The 13,871-nt window shown below is 42.1% G+C and overlaps 1 protein-coding gene across 5 annotated transcripts in view; it reads right to left on the bottom strand.

The window, feature by feature from the left end:
- Window positions 1-13,871, bottom strand: part of TSNARE1 (t-SNARE domain containing 1) — a 450,161-nt gene that overhangs the window by 174,158 nt on the left and 262,132 nt on the right. For all 5 annotated transcript variants that reach the window (XM_059867827.1, XM_059867836.1, XM_059867801.1 and 2 more), the window contains one exon: window positions 4,199-4,271. In XM_059867827.1, the coding sequence (XP_059723810.1) occupies window positions 4,199-4,271 (73 nt within the window). The remainder of the gene's footprint in view (window positions 1-4,198; window positions 4,272-13,871) is intronic.

Genomic DNA, 13,871 nt, shown 5'->3' on the forward strand with positions numbered 1-13,871 from the left:
TGGATGTGGCTTGGAGGAACCTGGGATAGTGGAAGATGTTCCTGTCCATGGCAGGGGGTTGGAAGTGGTTGATCTTTAAGGTCCCTTCCAACCCAAGTTCTCCTATGATTCCATGGTTCTTTCAGCCAATGAGATTTTCTGTGCACAGACAGATTTGAGTACATTCATTCTGGACAAAGAGGTAAATTCCTCTAAGAACTGGTAAATTCCTCCCTGCGTTGCTACTCTTGTGATATTAAAATAGGTGGCCACTGTATGAGCTTTGGATCTTTTCCCATTTTAGGGAATGATACAGATACACAAAGCTTGGTACCAAAACTGCTCAAAAGAGTCAGAAATGTGATGCTTTCAAAAGTGTGAAATGTTTTCAGAACAATGAGGGTCTTTCCTTGTGGCTTTGTGAAATGCAATGGAGCTGTAAACAGGTATAGAAGTGGTGGGAGTTGAATTGGAGCAGCAGATAAGGGCTGCAGGTTTTGAATGTTATTCTGGCATAACTATTAAGGTTCCATTCAGAGGTAGCATGGAAAAACAGCTTTTCTAAAATACAGATAATTTACTTTTGCCATGGGCAAAAATAAAAAGAGAGCACTAACTCCTATTCAGGTCAACTTCCTTCTCACTTACAAGACAAACAGAAGCCTACCAACTGGACAAATATGCACTTGCTTTCATCAGGTTCCAATACAAATATTAGCAGCTGTGTTGTTGACACTTTCTTCAGAGGAAGTGAGGATTTAAGGATTCTCTTCTCCCTAAGAGCAGACACAAAACTGATTCCATGGAAGTTTGCATCCACATCCCAGTGCCACCAATCAAAGCACAAGCTCACAATTATAAAATAGAGATGCTCAGTGTGAAATACTGGGAATATTTCAGACTTTTGGAGAACTTACAGCTCAGCTGAGTGGCCATCTATGAGTATGGAAAGGAGTGATTGTTGCTGTTGCAATCACCTCCAACAGAATTTACTTCTCACAGTGCCAAGTCTTGAATCCCTGGATGCTTTGGCTTCAGAATCCTTCTGCGGCCATGACAGTAAAATTTATTGGAGATGAACCTCTTCTGGCCATCTGGAGATCTTGCCATTTGTACATCAGATCCCCAAAGCTGTCCCCAGTTCATGCCAGAACCTCCTGGAATATTTATGCCCAGCTGGGTTGTCCTTCCAGTTGATACTGGGGTGGTTGAAATCCCCCATGAGGACCAGAGCCTGCAAAGGTGAGGCTGTTCCTGTCTGTCTGTCTGTCTGTCTGCAGAGGGCCTCATCCACTCTGCCTGTCCTCCTTTTAATCCTGACCCATAAATTTTCCATCAGCTTCTCACCCATCCCCAGACAGCATCCTATGCACTCCAGCAGCTCTCTCTATAAAGGACAACTCTTCCTCCTCATTTTCCTACCCTGCCTTTCCTAAAAGAGCCTTCATCCCACCAAGGCAACACTTCATCAAGGGGCCAACCCACCACATCTCCATGATCCCAGAAAAACTGTAGCCCTGCAACTTCACACAGATCTCTAACAACTCATGTTTATTCCTGATACTTTGTGCATTTAGCACCTCAGAGTGCTCAGCTCCTCCAGAGGATTTGGGATTTTTGTCCATGATGGTGGTGCCTGGTAGGCACTTCCCTGCCCACACCTCATTTTGGTGGCTTTGGGAACCTTTCCTGCCACACCACCCTATTTGCTTTTTCCAGCAATTCTGTCCTCTGCTCCCACAGGACTGCTGGTCACACCCTCCCTCTCCCACCATAACTAAAATTCTCCTTATGTGGTGGATCCCATCCCTCCAAAGCAGCTGCAAATCCCCCCACAGGGTCCCACTGAACCCCAAACCATGTCACCAACACCAATTCTACAGCCAATTATGGTTTTCTCCTATTAGTCTCCTCCTCCTTGCCCTCTTTCCCCTCACCAGCAGCCCATGTGATGAAGCTGCACTGGGATGTTTTTGCCAAGAGCTCCTGCAGGATTCTGCTGGGAAGACTCTGCTGATTCCCACCTAACCCAGGCCATTGGCTTGTTTTGGTTTCAAAGGCTTGGGCTCACTGATATGGTAATTTATAATTAAATATTTGTATCAGAGATGCCATGACCAGGAAATTTGTTTGCAGAAGACACAAAATTACAGAGATATCCTCTCCCAAGCCTGCATAGTATTTCTTCCCTGCATGACAGAAATTGCTTCCTCCCCTAGGGAGTGTTATCTGAGTGTTCATTAAGGAGCTGGCCCACATGCCAGAAAATTCCTTTTAGATTTTTGTAAGAAGCAAGAGTTACTTTGCCTGTGCCATGCACAGACCACACAAACTCTCCCCACAATTCTCCCCAGCTCAGCTGAACCAAAGAGGGGCTTTCTCTGGGAGCATTTTGCTGAGGGGCTCATCTCCTGTTCCCTGGTTTTGAATTTTCCCTGGCTTTCCTAGACAAGCACACACAGAGCTTTCATTCCATGCATGTCAAAGGAATAGACTAAAAAACAAAATAAAACAAGTGCCAAGAGAGCTGTCTCTTGTCATCATGGAATTTTCACTGTGGGGGTTTCAGCATCTCTTGCCTCCTGATTCTTTATCTCCCTTACTTTTGTGTAATAGGAATGTCACAAGATAAACAGTGGGACCCTTCAGCAATTGCTTGGGAAGATACCTCGATTGCCTGTCAGGATTAAAAGATAGTCCTTAAAAAACCTGTTAAAAATCTGCTGGAGTGTAAGAGGAACAACAAAAAAACCCACAAAAACCTTATGCTGGCTCAAAGACAAAATGTCCTACTTAGTCTAACAGCTTCTCACAGGGAAGTTAATACTGGGGTGGCTTCTATGCATGGGTAAAGTCTTAAAGTAATAAATATTGCCTTAAGAAAAGGGGTTGTGAGGATCTTGAAGCTAGCTGATGTATGTTGTCATGTCCCTCAAGGCATTAGCATCTGATGTGCTTTTAGAGATGAATCAGGCTCCAGAGTTATCCATGCAAAAAAATAAGTTTTCAAAACAGTATCAAGAGAAAAAAAAATAGAAAAGAAAGAAAAGAAGAAGAAAAAAAAATATACTAAAAAACTGATTTTAAACATTATTTTAATTTTTTTTTGCTGCCCCTATGAACCTGAGTGGTGTTTCTCAGAGGGGTATAGACCACTCATTTCAGTGTGAAAGGAAGTACCTTATGGTAGTGGAAATTTGCAGAGATATGAGCTTGGCAAAGAAATCCAGAGTTATTGATAAGCAGCAGAGAAGAGTTTCTGCTTTTAAAATCTGCATATGGCTGTCTCAGGACTTGCTCCTGCTCTCAGGAGCACCAGGGAGAATCCCAGCTGAGCCTTTAGGTGAGAAATATCCCCACAAATCCTGCTGCTCTGGAGTTTAGGTCCCTCAACCAGCCTTTAGGACAATTAGCTCCCAGTTTTGGAAGTGGACAGTTGTTTCAGAAGTACCACATATTATTATTGTGCATATAAAAAACAAGAGATAGAGAAAAAAAGTCTGATTTTTCTTCACATCAGCAGAAAAGAGCAGGGACAAAAGTCAGAGAGAGCTGATCTAAAGTGTCTTCTCTCTCTGTTCACAAAAACTGGTGGCTCCCAGTGATGGCCTGCTCCCAAAGACAGGACTAGCAGCTGCTCTCATCTCTTTCCCCAGTTTTCTCCACCCAGTTTTTTCCTAGTCATTGGTAGCTGCAGAACAAGAGCAGATCAACTAATGGGCAGAAACTTCAGACTTTATATGGGCACATCTTGATGTCAGGCTTCTGTAAATTTAATTAGACACACCCTGCTATGGGGAATGAAAATTATATTTGGAAACAAAAAGCTCCCCAATTTTCTCTAATTTCATCAATAATTATCATAATAATTGCCACTACTATTGTTTTTTTAATTACAGTTCCAGGCAGAAAAGAAAGAATTGAATCCCTTTCCAGTTAATGTTATATATTCCCCAGCTTCCTTTTTTGCAGTCAAAAGGGAATGGATTTGTCTCCCTGTGAATTCTATTTTATGCTAAATATACCAGCAAACTGTCCATAACATAAGAACCTTATTGCACAGAGCAGCTTGTCAAATCCAGACATCTCTGGATGTACAAAATGCTCAAACACAGGGAAAATGATCACAGCACCAACAAAGGGCTGCTTGTGAGGGACAAGATCACATTGGAATGGTGGGAGAGGGTAATAAAGCCCATAATTTTTATGTGGCACCTACCTATTGTATCTCCTTGCTCGTGCACCATGGAGGCCAGGTCTTTGATGATCTGGTTCACATCCAACATGTCACTCTGTAAAGAAAGAAATCCTAACATTACCCAGGAATGGGGAATATCCAAGTACAAAAGGCACATTCCATGGTCCAGCTTGGCAAAGAAAAACACAAACCAAGAAATCTTCAGTGGTGTAGAAGTAAAAGGGAAAGTTATAATGATCCCATAGTAAAAAAATTCCCTCAGAGCCATGGTTTGCTGGATCTAAGGCAGCTGACTCAAGCTTTGTGAGAGGAGCAAGTGGAATGATCACATTTTATGCTTGCTTTTCAGAATTGTGGAGGACTGAGGAAAAACAATAAGAACAGCAGTGGCAAACACTTCTCTTTCTAGAAAAGTTATTGGTGATGCAGGCCATTCCTCCCAGACTGTTATCTCTACACAGAAAAAGGCCATCTCTCAGCACAGCATCCATCTGATGCTATTCATAAACCAATGGATACAACCAAAAACTGCCTGAATTTGAAATTACCTTATTGGTAGGGCAATAAAGGAAGAGCTGCTTGATGAACAGATACATTTATATGTTTTCAAGTAGTTAAAAAAAAAAAAGTAACTGCATTCAGCTCTGAAATCTTCTCTGTGAAAACATAGCAAATTACCCATGAGTTTGTTTCCTTCATTTCTGAACACTTACCATATAAAAGAGCAAATGTGAGCATATGTTGACATCATATGACACTGTCTCTTGTCAAAAGCATTAGTTTAGCAATAATAGACATAATAATATAGACACTGCTAAATGCACTACCAGTAAGGCAGCACTACCAGAGCAGAAAAAAAGACACTAAAAATGGATGTATATATTTTTTCAGCCTTACAAATCAGAGAATCACAGAAACATTGAAATGGGCAGGAACCTTTGGAAATTATTCAGGCCAACAGCCCTTCTCAGAGCAGACAACTAAAGTAGGGTGCTCAGGGCATGGTTTTGTGTGCCTCCAAGGATGGAGATTCCACAGACTGTCTGGCAAACTGTAAGTCCATGGAGCCCTGTGCGTTGTTTGAGCATGGCTGGATGACAGGCACCAACCAAATCTGCTCTAGCACTCCCCTCTTTAAATAAACAGGGGACTGAAAATATAATGAAGGGTTCATAAATCAAGGACCAAGACACCTCACCCTCCAAATACCATCATGGGCAAAACAGACAGATATTAATTGAATTTATTGCTAGCAAAATCAGAGCAGGATAATGAGAAGTCTCAGAGCTGCCTGGACACAATCCTGTGCCTGTGCTCTGGGATGGCTGGAGCAGGGAGGTGGGACCAGATGGCTCCACTGTTGTCCCTTGCAGCCTGGCCCACTCTGGAACTCCATGTTCATCCCAAAAGATCCAACTGCCTCCAGCATGCTTTTTAAAGAACTCCATTTCCCCACTAACAAGTTTAGAAAATGGTGCAAAATGAATCCATGTCCTCCTACTGAAGTTTGCTATGAGAATATAACTGGCACAACACTTCAACACATAATGCAATAGAACTGCATCAATTTAAAATGAGGTCTGGGAGTCCCACTGTGAGTGCTAGAATAGACCAAATTGTTGAATAACTGAAGATGGAGGAAAAGCAAAAGATTGAAAAAGCTCTGAGAAATCATAATAAAGCAAAAAACCACTCCCCCAACCAAAGACTGGGTAATGCACCACAAAATGTGCTTCATTCCTTCATTTGTCAAGCATAATGAAGCTTTAATTATAGATGGTATTATTCCTAACTTGCAAATACTGCAGAATATTTTGCAAAACAATGAAGTTTAAGTAATTTGGGATTGTACTTGAGCAGTGTGTTAGTAAATCATTACTGGGAAATGAGGAGAAATTAGTGGTGATCTTTTTTTTTTTTTTTTTTTGTGTAGGGAAGTTTTCTGAGCTTTTTGTAAAAATATTCTAAGGGAGAAAGTTAAAGTTTAGCAAAATGTGAAGAACTGAGAATTAACTTTAATGTCTTGATCTGCTCTTGTTTAACTGCTTTGATGATTAAGGAAAATAAAAACAAACAAAAAAAAATGCTAAAAAAGCCCATAATGCTAATTTTTCTCTCTTGGCTAAATTGCCACTGACATAATTTTTTGTGTCTGTTCCTTGCAATATAACCACAATCCTTTCAACACTTCAATCTGCTTTATTTTGCTGTGCTTCTTTTTCAGCACTTTAGGTGAAGGTGGCTTAAAACTCACAAATATGTTGTTGCATGTACATTTGCTTAGAGCTTATTGCAAATGTATTGAATTACACATGCCCCCACCCACCCCAAGCATTTCCACTGGAATAAAACAGATGATACACTGACTTCTTAGAGGGTCCTTCCCAGCTAATTTGGCCATGAGGAGTTGGGCTGTGTGTGCCCTGATGCCCAGATATTGCACGAGGTAGAGAAGAACGTGAAAGAAAATTCAACATTGTGTGCAAATGGTGCTGGTGCAGCTTTGACATTTGTATTCAGGTACTTGAAACCAACCAGCTGCAGAGCATAGATCCTTCCCATAATGTTGCAATAACACTTAAAATTACTGTTTAGCAAATATGCATCAGTGAGAGCCAGCGCTCAGTTGCGAGGAAGGAAAAACTGCGACTACTGCACTTGAGGAAAAACAAACAGGGGTGAGCTATAAAGAAAGAGCACAAAAACAATCTGACCTGAAGCAAGAAATCTGTTGAATAATTTAACCTGGCAATGTGAAGTTTCAAAGTCCTTGATATATGTAAGGAAAACAAAGGAAGAAATAGAAGAAAGAAAAATACCCAGAAATAGAGACCTTCCATAATGGAATATGCCTCGGAGCTACTCTCCTGCTCCTTCTTGCCAGGTCTGCTCCATCCCCAAGTACCTCTGAACTTGCCAGGCATCAGAGTTTGTTAGGAAAATCAGATTGCCTTTGGTACCCCGTGTTTGCACACACTTTGCAGAATTCACAAAGAAATAAAGCTCCTCATAAATCTCTGACTCCACAGAACCCAGGAGTGCAGCAGCCACCACCATTCCCTAAATTCTGTCTCCCTGCCAGCTAACTAGACTGGGGATCCCTGAGTTTTAATTAACACCAGTCTTTCCTGGCTGGCAACAATTCATTCACTATATTCTGTAGCAAGAGGGAGACAGATTTAAACGGCTCCAAATAAACCCTCTTTTCTTTTTTTATTTTTTTTTTTTCTCTCCTCAAAAAGGAGAAATCCATTGTTCAGATTAGTAGGCAGGATTTAATATCACCCATTCTGGAACAAAAAGAATTAAACTAGTCAACAATAAAATGAAATGGCAGCAGCTAAAGATGGCCAAAAAAGCAGAGAAGTGATAGAGGAGAAAAGCAGAGATGCAAAAGAATGAGGCCCTTAAGTTCCAGAGGATTAACTCCTACTAGGGAAAATTAGTTTGGGAAGCTCTTAACAGAAAGTGCTAGGTTAAAATGGCAGGACTATTTGAGTCACTTAACCTGACTCAATAAGGGAATAATGTCACTGCATAGTGCTGAGATTTCGGGAAAAAAATTGAATTTCCAAACCTGACACAAAAATGGTTGGAAATATGATTTTGCAGATAAACCAGAAATGTCAATTTCCCATTTTTTGATTTAGCAAGATAAAAGTTTCAATATTTTTGAAATTAATTTGCGAGCAAGTCAGGTTATAAAACCCAGACATTGTCACCAGTGTGGGAACAATAAATCCCAGCAGCCCATTTCCCCACAGAATGAGCATTACTGAAGTATTTCCAAGACAGAAAATAAGCAAACCTCTCCTCTCCCACTCTCATGCTTTGTGGGGTGAAGGTTTATTCACACTGAAAACTTCCAACAGTACCCTGCCCTTAATGATATCCTAAGGACACTGTTGTATTCCAGACATGGGACTGGTGTTAAATAAACCAGAGAGGGGAACATGTTCTCCTCAGAAGGACACAGAACAAATCTGTGTAGTCAATAATTCCTCTCTCACTTGGAGACAGATCCCAGCCTCCTCTATCAGTGTCAGCTCAGGTCCTCAAGGGAAGGAACACTCATTTCTAGGAATGTTTGCCTTAGGTTGTATAAAAATGGGATCAAAAGTATCAGTGGTCTATCCTATTTAGCACATGTGTTTACTCACAAACCAGCCATCCATTTTTAAAGGACTATAAATTAGCATTTAAATTAATTGCTGCCTCAATATTCAGGAGCTGCTGTATTTTTACAAGGGAGGTCACATTCTGACCCGTCATTTATTCTGCAGCAAGCAGCCAGGAGAGCTATAAAAGAAACCCCAAGGAGATCCTGAAAGATGTCCTAGGAGGCCCATGTGTGCATTTCTGCGCATGGAAGCACTCCAAAACACAATAAAGCAAAACAAACCCCTTGTTCTTGTTATCTTTGGGGGGAAAAAAATAAAGAAACAAGAAAAAAAAAAAAAAATCAACCAACAGCCCTTTGTAGTGTCTGTCATGTTTTACCAACGAGATGCTGAGATGTTCCTTGTGTGTTGTCCCTTCTGCAACAGCCGTGGGGCATCTGCTACCCTGTGGTCCACCATGTATGGACATGGAAAAACAAATCAAAGCATGGTGTTTGTCTGTCCTCATTCCTTTCTGAGAGGCAGGGGAAGGAAAGGAAAAGGAAAAAAAAAATATAAAACATGAGCAAGCTTCTGATGCAAGATAGGCAGAAACTAAATCTTGCTGCAGCAGCCTCTCAACAAATATTTTTCTCTTGTCTGTGGCTGGGGAGAAAAAAATGACATTCAATAAATCAACCTGATTCAGCCTAAGCAACAACAGACCAGCAGAAAATTGTTTTGAGGGCAGAAGCCATTCAGAACAGCAATTACAGACTGAGTTAGATCTCCTCTGGGACCCAACAACAGCCAGAGTGTGGAGTTTCTCTCTCCCTCTCTTGCCTGCACACGTTTCCTCTCTCTTTTGCTGTCTTAGAGGTCTGTGTCATCTCAGGGAGTGTAAAGCCATGCTGCATGATTGAAGTAGTCATGCTGAGCTTGGGGATGCCAGTCCAGCACCTACCTGAGGACACCAGCCCAGGAAACACAACAGGAAGGGGGTTCCTGCCCACCAAATCCAAATGGAGAGGCTGTGGGAGGTGAGATGCCTGGAGCTCATCAGAGAGAGCTGAGGCCACCACAGAGGGCACCTCAACAGGGATGAGAATAGAGATCCTGCCAGCTGCCAGCTGGTGTTTTATTCATTCTGCCCCTGGCTGGATGTCACATGCCCACCAAAGCTGCTCTGTCACTCCCTTCCTCAGCTGGACAGGGGAGAGGAAATACGACAAAAGGCTCTTGGGCTGAGATAAGGACAGGGAGAGACCAGTCATCAGTTACTGTCACAGGCAAAATAGACTTGATTTGGGTAAATCAGTTTAATTTGTTACCAATCAAAATCAGAGTAGGGCAATGAAAAATAATATCAAACCTTAAAACACTTCTCCCCAGCCTTCCCTTCTTCCTGGATTCACTTCCATGTTCTCCCCCTCCTCCACTGCTGTGGCACAGAGGAATAGGGAGTGGGGGCTGTGGTCAGTTTGTCACACATTTCTTACTCCTCACACTCTTCCCCAGCTCCATTGTGGGGTCCCTCTCAAGGCAGACAGTCCCCCACAAACCCCTCCAACCTGGATCCTTCCCAGGGGCTGCAGTTCTCCAAGTGGATCCCCCACCGGGTCACAAATCCTCCCAGTTCTATCATCACAGAATCAGGATCATGAAATCACAGAATGGTTTGGGTTGAGGCACCTTAAAGATCACCTCACTCCAATCCCCTGCCATGGACAGGGACACCTTCCCCTATTCCAAGTTACTCCAAGCCCCATCCAACCTGGCCATGGACACTTCCAGGGATGGAGCAGCCACAGCTTCTCTGGGCAGCCTGTGCCAGGGCCTCCCCACCCTCACAGGGAAGAATTTCTTCCTAATATCCAATCTAAAGTGCCTTCTACTGGTTTAAAGTCATTCCCCCTTGTCAGGAATGTCTAAGGGAAATATAATAACACAAACATAGGATGAGATAGTTTGACTTTTAAAAACATTTTGGATCTGGAAATAGGAGATGTGTTAATGGAGGAGGTCATCAATACTTCTGGTTTTATGTAGATATCCTCACTTTATATTGTGGAAATATGATAAAGCATCAAAGATCACATAAAGCATTCTTTTTACCGACTTTGATTCTGATGTTGAAATAATTAACACCCTAAATTTCATTTAAGTTCATCAGTTTGTAAAGGTCTGTGAATTCCCTTATGTATGTACATGTGGGTATTTATACAGGCACATAAATGCACGCATTCTCATGTACCACAAACACTCCCACCTGTACAAACAGCCACTGCATAGAGACAGACACTAATAATTTTAAGATTAACTTGCCCTGAACATACACCAGGTGTTAAATGAACATTTGAGGCTTAGCAGATTGCAGAGATATAAACATAGCCTATTTCTGTCTACAGTAGCAGAAAGCAGACCTTAAATCTCAGGCTTCTTTTTCCTGGCTAAACATTCTGATGTAAAATAAGCATGAACACTGATATGATCTGATAACAGGCAAGTAAACAAAAAAAAAGAAAAGAAAAGAAAAATTTGCCTTGCTTCGTTTTAAACAAAAAAAAAAAAAAAAAGCTGTGTTGATTCCATTTTGTCTTCAAGTTAATGCTGTGAAAGTTTTGATATCAGTGAGAGCAGGAGCGATGGGTCACATCAGAAAACTGAGATGCAACAGTTGTGTCACCATGAAATCAGAATCATCAAGTCACAGAATAGTTTGGGTTTGGGGGGACTTCACAGATCACCCAGTTCCAACCCCTGCCATGAGCAGGGAAACCTTCCACTGCACCAGGCTGCTCCAAGCCCCATCCAACCTGGCCTTGAGCACTCCAGAGCTGGAATCAGTGCTCCAGGTGAGGCTTCACAAGCATGGAAAAGAGGGTCAGAGGGGACCCTCTATTTGTAGCATAATTATTTTATTTATGGAAAATAAAATAATTATGCTACAAATTTGAGGTGCAGAACAAATGGAGAACGTTTCAAATTTCACCCACATGGAGAAGAGTGTGTGAATTTACATATTGTGCAGGGCCCTGCCCTTCCTTCATCCCCACCACTCTCCTCTTCCACCAGACACTCATAAAGCCAGCAAAGAGTGAAAGAGGAAGGGAGATGCACAAACTAAGGAAACCAAGGGGGAAGTGACTCCATTACTCTCCAGAGTGAACATCAGCTCTGCTCTCCAAATGGGAATGCGCCTCAATTTTATTTCTCTTTACTGGATGTCTGATGTTCCTGTACCTTAGCACCGCTGGAAGAGGACTCTGGGATGTTACAATGAATATTTGGAAGCAATAACCCCGAGCAACCTGAGCCATAGCAGCAGGGTTGAAACTGGGAGATCTTTGAGGTCCCAACCCAAACCAGTCTATGATTCCATGATCTATTGTCTCCTGCTTGCAGAAGAAAGTTTCTGCACCCTCACTATGAATCCAAACTTTTGCTCTCCTGCAGCCAAGTTTCTATCTACTTTACCACTAAAGAAAGATTAATATCTTTGCTTTTCAACAAACCCTTGGGCTGGATATGAAAGAGACTCACAGATCAGAAATATTGCTTCTGTTTTCTGATATGCTAGAAAGGTTTTTGTGGGATTTTCTGCCTTCTCACCTTTCCCAGCTCCCTGGAGTTGAATTAAGGAGCTCCTTCTGAGTTAATTCACATATGTATATAGGCTAATCAAATGGCACAAAAGTAATTACATGAAGGACCCAAAATGAACAGAGATAATGAAATGCCTGACATTGTGGCCTTTGTAGACCAGGAATAAAAATACTCAGTGAAGATGAAGGTTCTCCCAGTAGAGGAAATCCATTTGTATTTCAAATATAGATTGTAGCTGAGGGTTTGTAAAATTTGCTGGCCTGACACCCCAAAAGCAAAAATTAAATACAATACAAAAGGTAAACATAAAAGCCATGCAAACCAGAGCAGAATTGCCCACCAACAATAATCCACAGCGTAGTCCAAGAAAAGGCTTTTATGGGCAACAGATCCCTTATCTTTCTGCAAGAGCTGAGCAGTAACCACAGTGATTTGATGCAATTGTCACAGAGTGTTTCATGTGGTGGGTACCTGTCCTACAGGAACTATTTGTCTGTATTGCACATTTATTTTGTTCTCCAACAGCTCCAAGGAGCCGTTGGTCTCAACTGCAGAAAGTGAGATATACGAGTTCTTACAGCAACCTATGAAAAAAAAGTTATTATTTTTATATGCAATAAAAATGCTTGTTGGGGGCACTTGGTCTTTTTAAAATAAGAAAATAAAATGCATTTAATATTTACAGATCCTCTTTTTTGCAGCTGCTCAGAAGAAAGAGGTCTCCTGAGTACCAAGTCACCGAAGATATGGAAATCCGTCAGCAAATTCCAAACTCAGTTTGTTCCATGCTGACTTTTCCTTTAGCATCTCCTGCTTCCTGCCCCAGGCTGCAATGTATAAACTAATAGCAGCAGTGAGGGAAGTAGTTGTAATCTATCACCCTGACTGATACCAGCCCCAGGAAAGGCAGTTTATTGCAGGTGGTATGTTATCTTCAAAAATAGAAACCGTGCAAAGATTATGACAAAAACTTCAACACTTTCTACACTTTGTTTGCAGCACTATTAATTCTCCACTCTGGATTTATTTCCATGAGGGTCATGCAGCCAGAAAAAAAAAATACAATGGAGGAATTCATTTTCTTTTTAGGAGTGTTCTGGGAAGCCAAGCAATTAGAGCAATCTTAAGCTGTCATGTATTATCAATCGCTGCTCAACTATTTTACTTAAATAAAACACTGATTGCAGAGTCTGATCTGCAGCTATCAACAGGGTGATTCATTTAGGTGCACTATTTATTCTTGACAATTTAAAAAAGAATATCTAATTGAATAGAAAGAGACAAAGGGACAAGGGAAATGCACAGCATCTCCTTACAACTCACACTGCTATGCTGCCAATCCTCTGTTTAGAAATGGCTGAAGCTGCTGTACCCTGTACAGAGACTGGAGACAACTCAGTCCTTATTACAAATGGAGTTCTAGGTTTGGTGCACGAGACAAAGGGAGCCACATCCTCTTACAGAGGTCATTGAAGGTTGGAATCATAAAATCATAGAAGGTTTGGGCTGGATCAGACCTTACAGACCATCTGGTTCCAACCTCCTGCCAGGGGCAGGGCACCTAAACCAGGTTAATCAAAGCCCAGTCCAGCCTGACCCTGAGCACCTCCACAGATTGAGCATTCACAGCTTCTCTGGACAACCTCTTGCAGTGCCTCACCACTCTTGTAGAAGGGAATTTCCTCCTAATACATAAACTAAACCTACCCTCCCCTCAGCTCAAGGCCATTGCCCCTTCTCCTGTCCCTCCATCCCATGTCCCAAGTCCCTCTCCAGCTCTCTTGGAGCCCTTTTAGGCTCTGAAAGGGGCTCTGAGCACTCTCTGGAGCCTTCTCTTCTCCAGGCTGGACATCCCAGCTTTCCCAGCCTGGCTCCAGAGCAAAGGCTCTCCAGCCCTTTGATTGGCTTAGTGGCCTCCTCTGGACTTGTTTGAAGTGGTCAACATCTCTCTTGTGTTGGGGGTCCCAGAGGTCCAGGTGGGGTCTCTC

This window comes from Haemorhous mexicanus, chromosome 1 (genome assembly GCF_027477595.1).
Source record: "Haemorhous mexicanus isolate bHaeMex1 chromosome 1, bHaeMex1.pri, whole genome shotgun sequence".
Classification (NCBI taxonomy): Eukaryota; Metazoa; Chordata; class Aves; order Passeriformes; family Fringillidae; genus Haemorhous; species Haemorhous mexicanus.